This window comes from Betta splendens, chromosome 9, assembly GCF_900634795.4.
Source record: "Betta splendens chromosome 9, fBetSpl5.4, whole genome shotgun sequence".
Taxonomy (NCBI): domain Eukaryota; kingdom Metazoa; phylum Chordata; class Actinopteri; order Anabantiformes; family Osphronemidae; genus Betta; species Betta splendens.
Window position 1 is genome coordinate 9,556,405 of NC_040889.2, and position 19,193 is coordinate 9,575,597.

General features: G+C 44.8%; 2 protein-coding genes across 5 annotated transcripts in view; one reads left to right on the plus strand and one right to left on the minus strand.

The window, feature by feature from the left end:
• Window positions 1–239: 239 nt before the first annotated feature.
• On the minus strand, window positions 240–4,095 carry pax4 (paired box 4). Of its 4 annotated transcripts, none has more exons than XM_029164157.3 (9): window positions 3,087–3,974; window positions 2,845–2,999; window positions 2,549–2,761; window positions 2,373–2,454; window positions 2,169–2,279; window positions 2,017–2,099; window positions 1,870–1,933; window positions 1,538–1,798; window positions 240–1,464 (listed from the first exon to the last, which is right to left on the minus strand). In XM_029164157.3, the coding sequence occupies exons 1-9, from the start codon at window positions 3,118–3,120 to the stop codon at window positions 1,193–1,195; spliced, it is 1,275 nt and encodes a 424-aa protein (XP_029019990.1). In that variant the 5' UTR covers window positions 3,121–3,974; the 3' UTR covers window positions 240–1,192. The 4 variants fall into 4 exon arrangements, with proteins under 4 accessions (XP_029019990.1, XP_029019989.1, XP_029019991.1 ...); XM_029164156.3 differs by having other exon boundaries at window positions 2,169–2,282; XM_029164158.3 differs by having other exon boundaries at window positions 2,169–2,282; window positions 2,869–2,999; window positions 3,087–3,972.
• Window positions 4,096–6,178: 2,083 nt separating this feature from the next.
• snd1 (staphylococcal nuclease and tudor domain containing 1) overlaps window positions 6,179–19,193 on the plus strand; it is a 119,797-nt gene continuing 106,782 nt past the window's right edge. The window contains exons 1-9 of the mRNA XM_029163567.3: window positions 6,179–6,497; window positions 8,516–8,665; window positions 9,009–9,129; window positions 9,283–9,364; window positions 12,219–12,379; window positions 13,705–13,796; window positions 14,406–14,564; window positions 14,646–14,752; window positions 15,091–15,181. Of these exons, the coding sequence (XP_029019400.1) occupies window positions 6,423–6,497; window positions 8,516–8,665; window positions 9,009–9,129; window positions 9,283–9,364; window positions 12,219–12,379; window positions 13,705–13,796; window positions 14,406–14,564; window positions 14,646–14,752; window positions 15,091–15,181 (1,038 nt within the window). The 5' untranslated portion in view covers window positions 6,179–6,422. The remainder of the gene's footprint in view (window positions 6,498–8,515; window positions 8,666–9,008; window positions 9,130–9,282; window positions 9,365–12,218; window positions 12,380–13,704; window positions 13,797–14,405; window positions 14,565–14,645; window positions 14,753–15,090; window positions 15,182–19,193) is intronic.

The window sequence follows — 19,193 nt, forward strand, 5'->3', positions numbered from 1 at the left end:
ATCAGCTTTTCAGCAACTAAACCACTCGCTTGCTCAACGCGAGATAAGATGCAGCTAATGCTCCAGCTGGAAGATTAATATTGTGCCTAATTATCATTTTATATCTAAACAAAACATTTTGAAGAGTTAACAGTTTAAATACTCGCCCTGAAATGCATCATAGGGCAGATAAAACATAGTGTAAGTAGTTGGAGTACACTGAAAGCCACCGTGTGTAACCCTGCATCAGTAAAACTAGATTTATGTAGGGTGCAGAAACTTTTATTTCTGTTTCAATAACAAAAACAATCCCACAGGCACGCTGATAAATTACGTGGCAGCTGAAACCCCTGCACCATCATGTGCAGATGTAATTCACCTTCATTTGGCCGGCGGACCGTCTCCACCGAGCCGTTTGCCTCCCGATCCCGGCCTCCCTCCTCCGGTGGCCAATTATCAGGGAGCTCCGGGTCCCAGCGTCTCGTCCCCGTAGTAAAGGGACATAAAGGAACCCGGTGCCTCTGCCCTGTCGGGGTCATAAAAGCTGATACCGAGCAAAGCAGATACCGGGGTCGCGTTTGGACTTTTTGAAGCTGTGCTTTTATAGATTTTCCCATTCGCCGTCGCTGGACGGAAATGTTGGACGGGTGCCTTCATCTCCCCTCACACTTAAACAAACAGCGAGCCCAGGACTATAAAAGAAGATAACGTCCATATTGTACGGTGGTAACCTTAAATGATCCGTGTCGTTTTGATTTATGCCCGGAGACTTTTTAAAACAGACATAATGTCATCTTCTCATATTAGCAGTCGTAACTACACCCTCTAAAATATGCAGCGCTGCGAGCAGGACCTGTTTATTGGCTCAGTCACACCTTGATATTAAAACACTTTATGTCTTGGAATCTCATGTCGATGACTCCGAACTCCATTCATTACTTTCTCTGTTTAATGGCGCTTAATGTTGCAAAGGCTTTGTCAGTTCACGGTCCACTGCATGTGTCTCACAGCTGAGAGGCATAAACGTCTCCTAGTCTTTGTTAAAGACATTAAGGGACTTAAAAGCTGACGAGAGAATATTTGGCGAAATATGCGTGAAGGACAAGTTCGGTCACTTGTCGCCCTCTGCTGGTCACAATGCGTCGCTGCAGCCTGCTAAAATCAAATGAGTGCTTAAATACTTGGATGTAATATGTCGGGACTGTGGCTTCACTCAGCCCGTGCACAGATGGGGAGTCGCCTCCCAGGGCTGCTGAGCGAACGCGGGCCTCTCGTCTGTTTGATACTGGCTCCACGTGAAGGGAACCCCCTGCTGGTTCCAGCACTGGCCCGCCATGACTGCGTCCGTCGCCAGCGTCAGCGACGTCCTCGAGTCCGTAAGGTGGTGAATCAGTGGGAAAGTGACTCTGTCTGAGGGCATTATGTTGCCGCACTGGTGAATGAATGCCGGGGACGCTGACGTCAGACATTCAGGATTCCTCCAACCTGTGTGTCATATAATATCACGATTAACTGCCTCGTCCATTTCAAATGACCTCCTTTTTCAGAAGCGCCTCACCAGTTTCTGTTGGGAACACGTGGCTCTTTTGCGGCCTCCGGACACCTGCGTCGCGTGAAGTCCCTGCGTCACCGTGGACCCCCGACGCTCCCGTCGCTTGCGAGTCAACGCCCTCACGGCCCGCCCGCGCTCTGACGCCGCACGCCTGCACAGGCCCGACCGAAGGGCGGAGACCGCTGCACGTGCGCTGCACCTGCCGAGGCGCGAGCCCGCGCGCCACCGCCGGGCGCAGGAGCGCAAAACCCCGCTGCTGCGCCGCATCTGCAGAGAAAACGCGCTCCATTCGAGGGTCACTCCTTCCACGCAACGCGTGCGCGCTCGAACCTACTCACTGTGCGCGCCGCCGCTCTGCTTGGCCTCCCTCCTGCACTTGGCCCGTCTGTTTGAAAACCACACCTGGAGGGAGACGCGCAGTCACAGCATGAGCGCACGCGGGGAGCGGAGCCGAAGCTCTGACGTCACAAGCAGCGTGACTCTACCTTGATGGTGTCCTCGGGAAGCCTGATCTCAGCAGACAGCTTCTCCCTCGTGTACATGTCTGCGTACTGGCTGTTGGAGAACTCTGATGAGGGGACACAGGCGTGTCAGCGGGAGACGAGTCGCTGTAAAAGTCAGTGGAAGTGGACGTCACCTTGTTCCAGCGCTCGGCTCTGCTCTGGGGTGAAGCTGGTGCGGTTTCTGTACTGGACGCCTTTAGGTCTGCCTTCGCTGCGTTTCTCAAACATCTCTATGCCACTCCCCTCTTCTTGAATCAGACAATCACAATCAAAGCACGCGGACGGTCACGTTACACGACTTTACTGATGCGCGCGAGATTCGCAGCGAACCCACTCACCTTGCGCGGTGCTGCCGCGCGCGTTGATCTCCGCGCAGCCGGGTCCTTGGATCTTTCTTAAAATCCGATTTATAGAGGACACCTTCCGGAACACATGACGGGACACACGCGGTTCCACGATGAAACATTCTGAAAACCCGTCCAAACACAAACAGCGGACTTTGCGTGTCGCTTACGCTGGGCACTTTGGAGCTGCAGGCTCGCGCTGCTGCCAGACGCTTTCGGATCTCCCACGCGAAGATGGTCGGGTTCTCCCGTTTGCACTGGACTATCGTGGAGATGACACCGGGCGTGAGGAGACGGGGTCGGCTTCCTCCGATCGTTTTGGGCTCGAGGAGGCCGGTGCACCGGTACCGACTCAGGATCTTACTGACGCACCCGTTGGACACCTGGAGGATGCAGAGGAGTCCACGTTTGAGTTCGGGCCCAGTGGGTGGTGTGTGTATTCAGTGCATGCGCCTCTCATGCTTACAGTAAACATGATTATTTGTGATACCCGAAGCATCCTGGATATTTGGCTTGGACGCACTCCCTCCGAGGCCAGTTCTATCATCCTCCTCCTCTTGGATTCTGGGAGAGGTCTGCCGTTTAGGAAGCTCCCTCCCAGCTGGTTGATGCTTCCGCCACCTGTCACAACACACACAGTCTCAGCAGGTCGTTTAAATATCCATCAACAAGTACGCTTAAGTAACACAGTAAAAACACAACGATCACCTCTGCTGTGGAGATCAATGTTTGCTCCGCACATCCCTGTTCCACTGGTGCTGATGATGCGGATCCTGCTGCTGCTGATGATCAAAAATAAATAAACGGCCACAGTGTCCACGGAAAAAGAAAACGACCTCACTGCAAAATGGAATTACGAGCCGTGAAGGGGAAAGGGGTCCGTGTAACTCCACGTAGAGCAGCGTGGGCGACAGTGAGAGCGATGACGCCCTTCAGCAGACATTTATAGGCCCGCAGACCTCAGCGTGACGTGGCGGCCTGGTGCCAGAATGTCAACATAGCCTGGATTCATCATAAACTGGCATGTTTGAACCGTTACGGTTCTTGGGTCTGTGCTGCAAAAACGACTTCACGAACCAGTTAATCCACGCGGTCTCGAGTAAAGCGAGGTAACGTGTTTTTTACGTACTTACTTTTTTTGTATTTGCCTGTAATAATTTTCCTCCCCCTAAATGATAAATTAGACAAACAACTCATACATTTTTATAAACTGTGCATTCTGTCATCAGCGAATCGACGTCGTATGAATAAAAGCTGCAGTCAGACTGGTACTGCGTTTTTGCGCAGCGGCGGCCAACGGTCTCCATCAGACAAACTGGCTCTTACGGAGCAACATAACTCCGTGGTTAAACCTTTGGTGCATGTTGTTTTAAGAAAATAAAGTTTAAATCCCATCCTTTAAAGCGCTTCATGATCGACACCGGCATGTTTCCCCTTTACGGGGCCCTCTGGATCACGTGACTTGAGCATCCTCTCCCAGGTGAAGTGGATCGGATTGAAAGGATCTCTCGTCTCCTTCCATAAAGCAAACATTTGGAAATCTGCTCCAATGACGACGGCCATATGGTAAAGTGCTTTTTATAAATCATAAATCCATCACGCACTCTGTCTTTATTACATTTTCCTTCAAAACATGAACAAATAGACTCCTATATGGACGCAAGAAAGGGCCAATTGGAGGACCCCGTTTATCCAGAAGAGGGAGGCTAAAATAACCCTCACAGATGTTCCTTGGGCAGCCAGCAGATAAAAATGCGTTGTAAACGTTTCAAAGGGAAATATTTGACGAGCAAATATTAGCCTATGCGAAAACCCACACATGGCTCGTCTTTTGGTCTGTTTAATGACTAATTGAATATCATTAGTTGGGTCCACAGTGATCGACGTGCCACCGAAATAAAGGCTCAGATTTTAAAATGCCATATGGCCCAAATTATACATTAACCACGAGTTAGGGGACAATAACACCCTGTGTACAATCAGCCAGTAAACTAGAGCACAGCCATTTTGGACACCATCCTCTCCTTGCCAACGAGACAAGGGACAAATAATGCGAGCCTTTTTATTTATTACCGAGGAATTGATGCAGTCATTGATTTATAGTACTTTATTGCACCCACGGTGCGTGCTAGGCAGTGTTGATTAATGCATTTAGGTTGTGTTGTCAAGACAACACCACATATTCGCGGTGCGTAAATGTCAGCCTCGACCTCTCCAAAGGAGGGGGCGTACGTTTAAGTCCTGAAATCATGCCAGTGTAACACGTTTACACATTAGTTACGGGTTCTGTGTGTTTGTCCTGCTCGTAAAGTCAACAATACGGAGCTTTCCTGTGGCCCAGTGCGCTGAGTAATGTCAGTAATTTTTCCGCGTAAAAGGAGTAACCGAAACGTCTCCAAAGCGCACCGAGCGGCATGTCTCTTAGGACGCGCCTCCATCCTGCTGTAATGATGTAAAGGAGTCACGAAGTACTTTTTTGTTGTTTATTTTTTCTGTTTATTTTTACATCACAGATGCGTGTTTATGTTTCTTATATTTAACAGATCTATGACGTGTCCACGTTCGAGACTGTGGCCAAGTGTGCTGGCATTTTGTACTGCAGTAGGTTACACCACAAACATTGTCTGCCTTAGCGTCATTCCGTTTTAATTAAGCCTGAGATGCTTCATTATTTTTATTAGAAGTAAAAGCTTGTGAATCAGAGTCAAAAGAATAGTAATTATATGTTAATCACATTTATGCAGCGGAGGTTACACAAGGTCTACAGCTATTCTTATGTTCTTTAAATTAATCATCGTAATGATTATCATAAATGTTTTTACCTACAATTGAGAGGGGAATATCGCTCATATACTCAATTACATATATTTTACACTATATTTTAGTTACTTGTGTTTTGCACACATAGATCATTATAAATATAATTCCTCACACTGTTTTTATTTATTTTATTTCCCTATGTTATTCTCATAAATAATTTTCACCTTATGACAGTTTGTGAGACAAATTTGAGTTTGTCCAGTTACACACTGATGCTTCTCAGTCATAGGTTATAGCTGCATCCTGTCACATGTTCTTTTACTCTCTCCCTGTCGGCTGTCCCTCTCTCACACACCTCGTTACAAGTTTCTTCTTGTGGGAATTAATTTCTGAGCCTCAAAGAGTCAAAGCATACAAAGACATCACAAGGTATTTGGCCCACAGATATGTAGAGTGCCTCCCCAGAGCACCAATGTTCGTTGCAGTAATGCCCTGCTTCCCACTCACAGTTACTCACCTCTGAGAGCTGCCAAGTACAACTGAGCCGCAGCAAAACTGAACAAATGATTTGCTTCATCTGATACAGTGCTGTCCCTGATTTTAAGATAGCATCTCAGCTTTGATAATCAATGATTGGTCACCTTTATTTTTTATATTATTAGTCCAGCTCCATTGACAGTTGAAGTGTCATCAGCCTGGCTGCTGACTCCTGTTACAGCTATTTCAAGTTACTGCCACATGTAGCAGCATATCTACACTACATATTCAAATTCTATTACGTTAAGTATAATATTAAATAATATACCTGCAAATGTTGTGTTTAAACAAAACTATATCTAGGCCATATAATTTATTTAATGTTTTGTAGCATATTTTACAATATTTATACTTTTCCACTCTGTAATGTCTGTTAGTGTATGTGCTGCGTAATTATACTGTAAAATCCTGAAGCCATCATTTACTATTTTTTCGGCTACACATGAAGGCAGCATTAGCCGAGGCAACGCTATGCTGACGTGTCGCACCTCTTGCTCCGGAAGACTTTGTTCCGAATTGGCTACGCGGCCGTGAAGCGGCTCCGTTCGCTCCCATTCACTCTGGTTCGCAGACCCGGAAACGTTTGGAGTCGTGTGTGTACGCATGGCATAGTGTGTTTCCGGCATACCGTGTGTGTTGATCGGTGCTCAGCCTTTTTCTCTCGGCTTTCAGTAGCACAGTCACTTCAGACCCCCAGCTCCCTTACCTGTTCACCCCTCAGCGGCGTTTTGTCTCAAAGCGGCGGACATGGCATCGGTTTCGGCACCAGCTCAGACAGCCCTCGGTCAAGGCTCTCCTCTCCAAAGAGGAATTGTGAAAATGGTAGGAAATCTAAAGTGAAAGCTCACAACACGAATCACTGCAAACGGCTAGCCGTTAGTTAGCCTAGCATTGTCAGTTAAGGGCTAATTAAAGCCAAAACAGCTGTCTGCTAACGTTTAGCTTTAATCGACCCAATTTAACAATAGAAATGCTGTTGTCTGTTGAGTGCGAGTGTTGACATTACGTTACTGTGAGCTGTCATTTGCGTTTAGCACACCTGGCTGCAGCAGCATGCCAGTTAACATTAGCTTTGCTTTGCTAGCCTGCTAATACGCTAGAACCCATTGACGTTAGCACATGTTTGCTAACTTGGTGGTTAGCCACTTTAGTAACTTAAACTGAAAGGGAAATTAGTGTATTAGTAAAGGTGAAGTTGTCAAAAGTCCACACATTTCAGAAGTTTCTTTTTACATCATCTCTATATAAAGAACTGACTAGAAACAGTTTATAATGTTTAATCTTTCGGCTTTTTTTTAAACATATGTTTGGCTTCCAAGCTAACTGTTAGCTTGCTGACTATTGCTAACTTGACTTTACAGCCCAGTAAGTAACGTTGCTAAATGATATGGAAAAATTTCGTGATTTTTGGGTTTGCTGAAGCCAACATTTACACAGCGGAGTAGAATTTATGTTACAGATCACATTCAACAGCAGAAGCGTCAACTCAGACTAAATGGTTTTATATTGTCGTTTCAGGGTTTTTCCATAAACGCAACTGTGTAAATTTTGGCTACGGGCACTTATTAAGATGAGAAGACGTGAGTCCACTGTGTAAAACGTGAGGTGGTTGTGTAGATGTGGTCTTTCTGGGCACAGACCGCGTCTTCTCTGCGTGCTGCTCAAAGCAGACCACGGGGAACTGACACGTAGCTATAACTTTCTTGCCCCCCTGTAATCGCTCATCATATCTTGGTACTCTGTGGACTGTGCTCACCCGTAGGTTTCAGAACCTTTTTTCATTTATGCTTTGCCTGAGTCTTTAGTTAAAATTTGCCTAACTGGTAACAAGCCTGTCGCACTGTTTTTTTGCATGTTGATTGCACTCCAGTGTCCCTTTTGTTAGATGGAAATCGATAAGTCTAAATTTTTCACTGGCACCATTTACTTGAATAGGTTTAGAGGCGCAACCATAAAAGTTGTCTTCAAAAAGCGGAGCCATAATTACACAGGTTGTGAATATCTGTTTTTAGATTTGTGGTAACTAGTGTAAACAGTTAAGTGTCCTCCCAGGAGAGGGGCATGTGAGCCAGGCTGCACCCTTGTGGCTTTACTACCAAAGGAATTGACTGTTTTAGTAACGGGATGATTATAGCATCTGTTATCGCACCACAGACAGAAAATGTGGAGGTGATCGAGTCAAGCAGGGCCATGCATAGTGCAGTACAGATGGAACTTCACTGCTTTTATAAACAGAGAGGTCGGTAATGAATAGTACCTTCTTGGCTCTTTTTTTTAAGTCAAGTGAGTGTTTAGTTTGTAAAAGTGCAGCAAATCGTGCGCTTCATCTCTACTTGGAGGCAGTGAGTCAGTGGTAAATGATGGAGGTATCAGTTTATCCAGCTCTCATCTTAGATCAACATCCCCCAGAGATGCTCCCTGCTGACACAGTCAAGTGTCTGCAGATAAAATGTTTGCTCAGATTTGTGTAAATGCCACAGTTGTCAAACCCAAGAGGTGGTGGTCTTCCTTTTTTTGGAATCAGGCTGTGTTGTCAGATAGCGTGACCTCACCTGGTGTTTGAATGACTGATCATCACCAGGGCAACATGTGATGTAAAGTTGCTTTCTAGGTCTAAAACAGGCAGGCAAGCTTTGCTAATGTATTGCTACTGTATTAACTTGTCACAACATGTATTAAATTAAGTGCTTAAGTTAAGGGCAGTTAATTTGCAGACGTGCAAATTAAGACTATTACACGTTTTCCAATCTTTTGTGTTGAATAATTAAAGCTAAAGGTCTGAAGCTACAACTACAGGTTGTATTTGCTGTTGTTGACTGTCCTCATTGTCATCCTTTCAGGTCTTGTCAGGTTGTGCCATCATTGTTCGGGGCCAGCCTCGAGGCGGCCCACCCCCGGAGCGGCAAATCAATCTCAGTAATATCCGAACTGGGGCCATGGCTCGTCGAGCCGCCCAGGGCCAGCCAGACACCAAGGACACCCCCGATGAGGTCTGTAGCTCTGTCCCATTGTGTGTGTGTGTGTGTGTATGTGTGGTTTTATTTGTATTTCTGGCAAAGGCAAAACAAGGTTCTGCTCAGTACTCCCGCTGTTTACAAAAGGATATTCCCACTTGGGCATGAATCCTAGTGTGTGCATGTTGTTTTTAGTGTTCTAGTGTTTTAGTTGATCTCAGCAGCTATTGTGTTATTACTTTATATTAATCAGTTGTAACGTAATTACGTATGTTAATATTGAGATCATGCTGGTAAAAGTGATGTGACTTAGAGACAAGCATTTAAAACATTAACATCTAAAATCCTTTGCACATTAATGCTTCTGTCTGTAATGCAGCCATGGGCCTTTCAAGCCAGAGAGTTCCTGCGAAAGAAACTAATTGGCAAAGAAGTGTGCTTCACTGTGGAAATCAAGACTTCTTTGGGCAGGGAATACGGGATGGTTTACCTGGGCAAAGGTGAGGGCCCTGTCATTTCCCACCCGATAAACCTGCCTTGAGGAATGTCCACATTCATTTTATAATGGTTACATTTTCTTTTAGTAGAATGAAGAGTTGATATTAGTGAATTCATCATAACTGTATTTTTGATTCTCTGTCTTCTCATTATAGATACATCAGGGGAGAACATTGCTGAGTCTTTGGTGAACGAAGGCCTTGCCACAGTCCGCAGGGAAGGAATCAGAGGGAATAAGTAAGGTTTTTGCTTTACTGCCACGTGTGTCCCGACCTGAAATGTGCATATGCTATTTAAATATGGGCATGTATAAAATGACCCAAAGTAAAACGCCTTCAGTCCAAACTTTGTGTACTACACTCGACTGCACCATATGTTTTGTGTTCTTGTAGGTTTACCAGATTGTAATATGCATATTATGATTCTGTGATGAGACAACTGACCTTGAGTTGCCATTGTGCAAGAGACTAAATGAATTCCCCTCCATAATTTTAAATTTAATGCAAGAGAGCTAATTTTATTGCTGTTTTTATTGTGTTCATGCTGTGCAACACAAAGGGTTGCAAAGGTAATTACTGTTTTTTTTTTAATGTTTGCTAAAGCTTATTTCAGTATGACACTGGAGAATCAGTACATATACATGGTCCTCAGCTGGTGGAAGCAGAATTGAGATAAAGCCATCATGTCCCAGATGGTGGCAGCATAACCCCACTGCTACGCTGGTGTCCCTCTGAAGCCCCTTTGCTCCTTATTGCCCTAAAGCACTAATCATCTAAATATACCCCGCACTACACGACAAAGTACTGTACATCCCCCCCGGTGGCAGTATTTGCACATTACAAGTGATTTGACTTGTGCTGCTACATTTGTATCGTCCAACATGAGCACAGATGATGTGAATATTTCGCTACAAATGACCCAACTCAAGCGTTTTGCGCAATGGCCCAGAACTCGCACTAATGTAAATGATGCTTTAAGTGTAAACGGGCGCCATTTGGCCGAGGGAGGAGTGTGGGTTTCAAGGACTTTAGGCCTTAGTTTTCCCTGAGTACACACGCCTCCAATATCATTACCCCTGCTGCACATACTAACTATGATGCGATGATAATTATGTGGGTGATGGTAATGATGATGGCTTTGGACAGTGCAGTTAAACATGTGGTCAGACTTTGCCTGTTGGGAAAACTGTCAGCCTGTGCTCAGTGCTCAGCAGTGCACCAGAGCAGGCGGACACGCAGTTGTTTTGGGCTGGTTTTCGTTGGTTTATTGGAGCAAGAGAGAACACTCGGCCACACACGAAACGAAACACAAGTGGGACTGAATGTGTTTGCGTCCGTACAAATTATCAGGCAATTGTGTGCTCAACCTTATATTTTTACATGACCTTTTACAAATAAATGTCATTTTATTCTTACAATTATTGATATTTTATGTAAAAATCATCCATAAATAGCATTTGTTTGTTAATAATCGATCCATTATTTGACTAAGTTTAAATTTCACTAGGTCACTCAGACTGTCAGAAAATCTATCTTCTACTCATTCTTGTATCTCATCCTCGTTTATCTGCTAAAAACAGTGACAGTGATTTTGACTGGTGTTTATGAAACCGACTCACTGGAGCAGACGCATGCTGCATAAATAAACCTACTGTTCTTTATGTTGTTCCTCTTTCACGGGATCTCGAGAGGAGTTGTGTTTGAGGTGTGTAAATGTCTAGAGGATGACCGTTGCACTAGAAGTGGAACCCTGAACTGGGGAACACGACATTGCACAGCTTGAAGTGAGTGTTTAAAGACAACGGGAAGCTGTAAGAGGGTTTACTGAGGTTCAACATGTTATACCTATTTTAAGTGTTTCTGCTTGCACAAGGGAGCTATATGGAGATCAGTGATGTAGCCTACAGCATGTTTGTAACTAAGGGAATTGGAAAGATTTTTTTTCGGGCCCCTGTTCCTTTAGTAGTCTTACTTGGTATTGCATTTTCCTAGCCATCGATATCTGTTTTGATTCGAAGCAGTGGGTTGGTTGGAAGGAGTTGCTGACCTAAAAGGGAACCAACCATTCTTTTTAAAGAAATGGATAAGTTCACTATTATCTGCCTCCACACATGAAGCCACTTCTATATCGTAACCAATCTCCGCTTTCCATTTATTTTTGTGGCTTTACAATGCCTGCTACCCTTGATTCAGATTGAGTCTCTGTTTAGCACTCACATTCTAAGTAGCTTAAACACAACTGACGTCTTACAGAAAGTTTCAGTATTGTTGCTCACTAAGCAAGAAACTGTTTCAATTCAATTTGAAGTTGGTGGCTAAATCAGTGTAAAGGGGAGCGCGGTCTTGGGCACGAGTCCAAAAACACAATTAGGAGCCCACAGCTGGAGAACTGCGTGCGTGCGTGCGTGCGTGCGTGCGTGTGTGTGGCATTTAAACCCAGTCCTCTAAAGTGAAGTGTCTTATAGGCAGCAAGATGTAAAAAATTCTGTTTATGTACTGTTCATTTTTCAGAGGCTCTAGTTCCCATTGCGACGTCCGTATCAGTTGGACACCCTTTGGTTCTTGGAAGAAGAAAAGCCTGCTGGCCATTTGAAGTTCTAAATAATTAAATTTGTGCGACGGCCCTCTGAAAGCGTTAGGCTGCACAATTTGCAGAGCCAGTGTGGGATTAATTGTGGCGTTTGTAGCGACTTGCGTGGTTGCTTTTGTAGGAGCTGTCAAACGCCGTTATTATCTCCTCACTGGATGCTCAGATGCATATTTTAAGCAGTCATAATCTGGTCATGGGCCCATTGCCACAGAAACAACAGTGCGGTTTGTCAGGAGCAGCACTTAATCACTTTACCGCCTTACCAGACTCCTGTGATGCTAATATTTTGCGTAGTTGTTTAATTGCTGCCTGGCGAGAGCCATTAGAACATGTTAAACCTAACGAGAACTCCAGCTCTACAATTAAAACCTTATCTGCTCGTTAGCTGCTAGTTGAGTGTCCCTGAACTGCCAAGATGCTGCTTGAAGCTTAATTCTGTTCACTGCATGCTCAGAACTTGTATGTGTTTCATGCGTTGTGCCCTTTTTGTGTGTTCAAACAGCCCAGAGCAGGCCAAGCTCTGCGAGTTGGAAGACCAGTCCAAGTCCTCGAAGAAGGGCATGTGGAGCGAGGGCGGCGGCGCCCACACCATCCGCGACATCAAGTACAACATCGAAAATCCCCGCAACTTCGTTGATTCGTTGCACCAGAAACCTATCAATGGTAATGGGTTGGGGAGGGACATCTACACTGGTATTCATGCTGAGAAAGCTTAGCCTGGCAAGCGAAGATGCATAGGATGTGTATATATTAGAGAAGCCTCTGTTTTCCCCCGTAAAACAAAAAATTTCAGGCTGTGCAGGAAATCCACACTGTTTGCTGCGGATACATCACTCAAATCCACTTGAGGGCATGTAATGGCACACAGTATATTCCTCTTTACTGGCTCATTTCTCCAGTCTCTCATCTCTGACCCACCCGTGGTATAATGTGCCACTCAATTCATTTCCAGGCGGCTGCCGTTAACAGTGGCTCAGCTCATTTCACCACCCTTTAATTGAATGGGAAAATGAACAGGGGAAGACGTTCTTTCAGTTCTTGTTCTCATTCACCAGGGACTGTTGAGCTTGTTTCTGGATTGGAGGCAGCAATCCTGTCAAAGCACTCTAAATGTGAACAATACCAATTTCTCTCTCATCCACTTATGTGGACACACACACACACACACACACACACACACTCATACCCATACATAGAAGACAGGAAAAGCTATTACAGCTGTTGTCTGAATATCATTTGGGTGTTAAATGGCTCTCTCGCAGGCGACCCTCAGCCTGTCTAGACCTTCCATACTTTAGAGGCCATGAGCAAAAAAACAAGTGATATTATTTGTTGAAAATGTTCAGGAACAGTCAAACATTTCTCCAAGAACGGAGGTACACGATGGCTGTAGTCAGCTACAGGAACGGTTTGACTCGTTCATTCAGTCCTGTTACAACCATTTATTGTTCTGTCAATATATTGCTAAACACAGCTCTTGGAGTGTCAGGAAGTTGATGTCAATAGCCTCACCCTGAAGTGGTGTATTGACTGAAATTTGGCCAAACAGTATGGGACACAGTTGGCAACCTGACAGCTGGGTATTAGTAGAGGAAACCTGACATCTAAAATGGATTTAAGGTGACCACAGCCTTTTTGTGTTTTGAGAAAACCACAACCCTCTTCTCCTTCACCGTGTGATGAAAACTGGGTTTATATGGAGCATCACTTGGAGTGGAGTATAGAGTATGCCACAGAGGTCAGGACATTTCTTCTGAGAAGTGTCGCTCCCTCAGAAAGGCACTGCAATTCTGCTGCTCAGTAAAACACTGGGTCTTTTCAGAGGATCACAGATGTTATTGTTTTCAGTGTAGTAGTGTCATACAGGATGTTGTTGGAAAAACAAAGTGAAAGAAAGTCCTGATGTTAACCTGTATCCTAATGCTTATTGTAATTTGGCATACACGCCTCTTGAACCCATTTCCACGTGTTCCTTCCCTTGTTTACAGCCATCATTGAACATGTGCGTGATGGAAGCGTTGTCCGTGCCTTGCTGCTCCCAGACTACTACCTGGTCACTGTCATGCTTTCTGGAATCAAGGTAACTGCTGCACACATATAGTTAGGAACAACAAACAACACAAAATAGCTATGAAATAAGCACAAAGACTAACTTGAACGTGAGGCTGCAATGTTTTGACGGTTTCCTTCACACTCTTGTTCCACACTGTCAAAAAAAGACATTAAAGAGTACCTACTCATTTTTGCCGTTTCTTTGAGTTTGTTTCTTTGAGCAGTGTCATATCCGTTCTTCCAAACTTTGCCATCAATCTCCTCGCCAAGTCCAGCCTTTCCAATAGGCCACTCCAGACAACTAATCTTTTTCATCTCAAGATGAATATCTTCATCTTGAAGATATTACATCTATTTCACTGTGCTCTTTGTCTGCTTGTTCAAAGACTTGTCTGCTTGTCACACCTTAATATAAATCTGTGCAGTGTTTTGCTACACTCAAAAGAGTAATGGTGAGTGTGCATCTAAATGACAGTCATTGAAGGGTGATAACAGGAAAATAGTGATTACAGATCTCAAAAGTCCTCATGTTGTGCATTGATTATTGGAAATGGCAGTTGACAAAACTTGCTTGTCTTTTTAGAACGCTTTTCCAGTTGTGCAAACTGCTCTAAGCGTTGTCCTTTTTTGTTTCTAGTGTCCTACATTCAAACGGGAAGCAGACGGTACAGAGACACCGGAGCCATTTGCAGCAGAGGCCAAATTCTTCACTGAATCCCGTCTACTGCAGAGAGACGTTCAGATCATCCTGGAAAGCTGCCCCAACCAAGTTATACTGGGAACCATCCTTCACCCGGTAACACAGCGTCATTAAACGCCATTGTTTCTATGTCGGTAATTGTTGTTGACCCTTGTTCCTGTTTCATGCTTTTGCCAGAATGGCAACATAACTGAACTCCTGCTGAAGGAAGGCTTTGCCCGCTGTGTGGACTGGTCCATGGCCGTCTACACCCAGGGAGCTGAGAAACTCAGAGCTGCTGAACGGTATGCAAACACTTGTCTGACAGATGAATGAGGAGTGAAAAATCAATCACAAGAAGGATTATTGAAAATGATATATACATTTATTATCATATGTAAAGTTATAGGGCCATCAAAAGAGATGAACAGTCTCTCACTCTGTTCTGCTGTTATTTACTGTTTACCATTAATGCAGCAATGACTCTAAGCTAATCATCTAAGGGGTTTCTCATTTTAAAGAGATTCTGTAGTGTTCTCCAACCAGATGGCTAATTTGAGGCACTTAGTTAGGCTCTTTATCTGCTAATATCTGGCTGATTTTGAGGACTACCGCTCATGACGATTATGCGCTTTTTGCCTAGATCTGCTAAAGAGCGCAAGGTTCGCATCTGGAAGGACTACGTAGCGCCCACAGCCAACTTGGACCAGAAGGACAGACAATTTGTAGCAAAGGTAAAGTCGGGTCTACTTATTTTCCTACCTGTTGTTGTTTCAAGTGATAACATTCAGTCTCCGTTTGCATTGTGTTGCTCCAGTCGGCATCCAAACTTATTTAAACATAATGGGGAGAAAAGTAGTCCTAGATAAAACCGTCAAAAGCTCTTACCATTGCTCTGGTTGATGGCCACACTTCCAGTTCTGCAGCAAATGAAGTGCCTTTTTTGAGGCTTCTTACGAATGCTTAACAGCAACCTTGAAGCACTCCCCAGTCAAATTAGGGCCAATTCGCTGGCGTATGCTGTAGCAGCGGCACAGGACGACCCTCAGAATCCAAGAACTGGAGATATTAGTTTTGGAGGTTATTGGCTAAGGCCCCCGGGGGGAAGAAGTGTCCTCTACATCAAGTCCAAGGGAGTGCACTTCCTCCTAGTTTTCGCTATGCATTACTTCAAATGAAGTGAGATGGATTCTTCTGTGCGTTTTGCTAATATAAGCTAACCTTATTGCCGCTGTGAGACAGCATATAGACTTCCAGTGCGTTGCTTTAACGCTATGCTTAAGACATCACCTTTAAATCTGTTTCTGTGTGCGCGCACACACGCACACCCCCACACACTTTACCTGATGCATTTTTCTACTGAAATGGAGAAAGAAATGAATACCCCCAAAGTTCATCTTTAGCCTGTGTTTGCTCCCTCTGGACAGCAAACTTTTAAGACCCTGAAAATTCATTCATCTGCGGGTTACATAAAAGGTGTAGCTTTGGCAATCTGCTTACAGAATGCATTTCATAAACTGCACACGCATAAAGTAGGCGCATAAAGAAACTGCGCGTATGTATATTTTTCCCTGAGTCAGAGGGAAGAGGCTGCAGAAAGGATAAAACATTTATATTATCAGTGTGAGCTGCTCTCAGATCTCTCTGAACTTACTCAATAAAGGAAGGCTGCATGTGGGTAGTGGGAGGGAGCCTTTGGCTGTGGACTTAAGGGTGTTGCAGAAAGACTGTGAGGTAGTGGGTAAAAGAGAACTCCTTATCAGGGTCCCTGGGGCTGTGCCTGTCCTTTCTGTGGTATTGTTGCACTTTTTTATTTTTATTTTTCTTTAATGCTACAGTAGTGCTCAGCAGCTGGTTAAACCTCCATGCCCTCGCTTCTCTGATCCACTGAGGAATCTTGCTCCCTGTCGGCTGATGCTGACCGCCCGTTTGTTTGCAGAGTCGAAAGTTCTGAGTCGCACCTGGGGAAATTGTGCCTTGGGCAGAATGCTCCTTATTATGACCTTGGAATAGAATAATCTTCTATAACATGAATATCGGCAAATGGCATGAAAGGGCATTCTCACATGGGCAGCAGGCCATCATGGCCTCAAACGTTCACTATGACATGGTGAAGTGTTTTTAAGCTAAATAGATAGTGGACAGGCTAAGGTTATTTAGGCCCATCGTTGCCCTCTTCATACTTGTTTCTCTGACAGTGTACCACCTCTCCCAGGGACACGGCTATCCATCAGTCTTATCATCAAGCCCTCCTCTTCTCTCTTCGTCCATCCATGCTTTTCACTTCTCATTATTTGAGTGATGGATATGGTGGAGAGGCAGAGCAGGTCCAATCCCCACAAGTCAGTGCTGCTGACGCATCTTTCTTTTTGACTGTCTTGCATCTCTTTCCTCCCACCTCCACTGGGACTGGAGAAGCGGATGTAGGCCACGTCCCAATAGTCTTTCTCTTGCCTCCTCTCCTCTCCCTTGGGTAACCACCGACCAGCAAGCTGATGGATAAAAAGTGACGTGGTGTAAACTGCTTCACCATTCTCTCATCACAAGTTTGTCAGGCACACTACCACCTTTGCCTTTGGTTCACTAAAATCATAGAAATGCTATGGATAGAATTCAAAGGTCTATTGTAGTGGGTTTAAGTTGTACAAATGATTAATGATATTAATTTATTATGACTTGGTGAAATAAGGGAGTAAAAGGAAAAGTGCTTCTTTGATCAATCGATACAAGTGAGGGACGTTTTATGTCATTTGCATAATCTTTACAATGAGAGAAAAATATGACGTTATGGCCTCAAGTTAAAATAAGCCAGACAGAATGGTGACAAAGGGAGTAAGTAATTAAGTCGCATTTGGGGGAGATGCTGAGAAAATAGTAAATTGATTTTGTGCCCTAGTTAAAGTCGTTGAAGTGGAAGCACAGTGGGGCATGTTTCTCTGCACGTTGTTGGTGTCTGTCTCCCAGAGCATTCTGCACTCGGCTGCGCGGGCCGTACGCCAACTTAAGGTGTTCATTATGTCATCAAAAACCCACACCATGTAATTTGGATGACAAATCATCTCCCCTGGCAGCAAGACTGCATCACTGCCATAGGTGTAGTGTTTGAGGAGTATGATGTGACGTGAGTAATGAGTAGGTCCTGGCCAAGCTTACGCCGGGCCCTTTGGTCAGCGCGACCATGGATTCATCTGACAAGCAGCACATTCCCTTGCATTAGGCGGGACGCTCCTTGTGTTGTGACCGAACGTGGCCACTGCAGATGTCGTTTCAGCCACGGGGCTGAGGGTGGCAGTAGATCCCCACCTCTGTAGTATCACATTAGACTAGTGAGTCATACTCGCTGCCTATTTGTCTTGTCTTCTGCTCGACCCTCATGACAGCTACTTTGCAGAGACTTTTCTGCTCTATTTTTTATCTGTTCTCCATCTTCTCCCCAGCCTCTGTTCTGGTGATATTTGCGGAGAGATTACACTCAGTCTTGCTGGCTGGCTGCATTGTTCTGTTCCCCTGCCTTGGTGTGTGTGTTGATCTGTCCTCCTCGCCTCTCACGTCTCGCCTTCTGTGGCTGATAATTAGTCAGGAAATGCTAAGCTGTTCTCTCCTGCTCCTGCCACATTCACTGCGTTGCACTTTATTTACTTGGGCAGGCCACAAAATGACCTTGTTACAGTGTAAATGTATGTAGGCTGGTGTGCTCACATGTTTGTGTCCCTGTCATTACGTTTCACACACTTTTTTTTGGCCTCCCCCTCCCGCTCTCTCTGTCTCTGCATCTCTCCCACTCAGCCCAGTGATTACTATATGATTTATTTTGGCTGCTGTTGTGGGCAGCATATTTAGCATGTGGGTTGGTCTAATTTTTGTTCTCTGGTGGCAAATGCAGTGGCAGTTTGATTTGTTTTTAGTGGAATAATGAATATCCCCAAGAACCTTAAACATCTGCGTATTTCTGATAAATGCACAATCGCGCTACGTCAGCCGCATTTTAATAAACACCATTTCTTTTGGTGTTTTGTTTTCCTGCCACATCATACGGCACAAGAACACCCACATGGTGAAAACTGCGCTTGAAACACTGGATTGACCGGCAGCTCTCGCTTCTAGGACCTGAGCTTGAGCGCAGCCTACATATGAGCTTCAGTTTGAGTGATGAGGCCATTTAATGCACATGTGGGTGGCAACATGTGAAAGGCGATTGATTTCTCACTCTCCTGCGAGCGGCCTACTTAAAAGCTCTTGGTTTGGATGCCTCCTCTGTATCAGTCACATTACATCCCCAATCTGTCTTCTTCCTTGGGACAGACTGAGTTATGGCTGTTATTTCACGCCTGTTTACTCAAGAGCATAAGCAGCGAGTTTGAAGAGATAGTCGGGCACAAGTGGCTGGACATCTAACTGGTTGGGTTGCTGGAAACCAGTGCTTTAGTCCGATACCAGACTCGTGTAAGTCTTGTTGCCTGTGATGTAACAGCTGTGATTTTTTTTTTTCTTTTTTTTTTTTGAACACCTACACGTTTTCCACTGAACTGTACCTGCTATGAACTGCGGTTGCGAGCTTAAGTACACGGAGAAATAACATTTAAATGCCAGAAGTAAATTAGTCTGTCTTCAGTTACACTTGTAAAGGTCTCCAGAACAAAGTGCTGGCAGCCAGTTGTTGGATAGAGGACTGTGTAATGTTCTGCTAGTCTATCTTTAACAGCATGTTTGTTTTTATAAAGATCCTTCTCTTGCACTTTGTCTCCC

What these genes read in the sequence shown, in the direction of transcription:
- pax4 (XM_029164156.3), bottom strand. Translation starts at nt 3,120, where the DNA reads ATGTGCGGAGCAAACATTGATCTCCACAGCAGAG. An exon ending in CATTGATCTCCACAGCAGAG is followed by an intron (nt 3,000 to 3,086) that starts GTGATCGTTGTG and finishes GTGTTGTGACAG; the next exon opens with GTGGCGGAAGCATCAACCAG. An exon ending in GCAGAGCGGCGGCGCGCACA is followed by an intron (nt 1,799 to 1,869) that starts GTGAGTAGGTTC and finishes TTTTCTCTGCAG; the next exon opens with ATGCGGCGCAGCAGCGGGGT.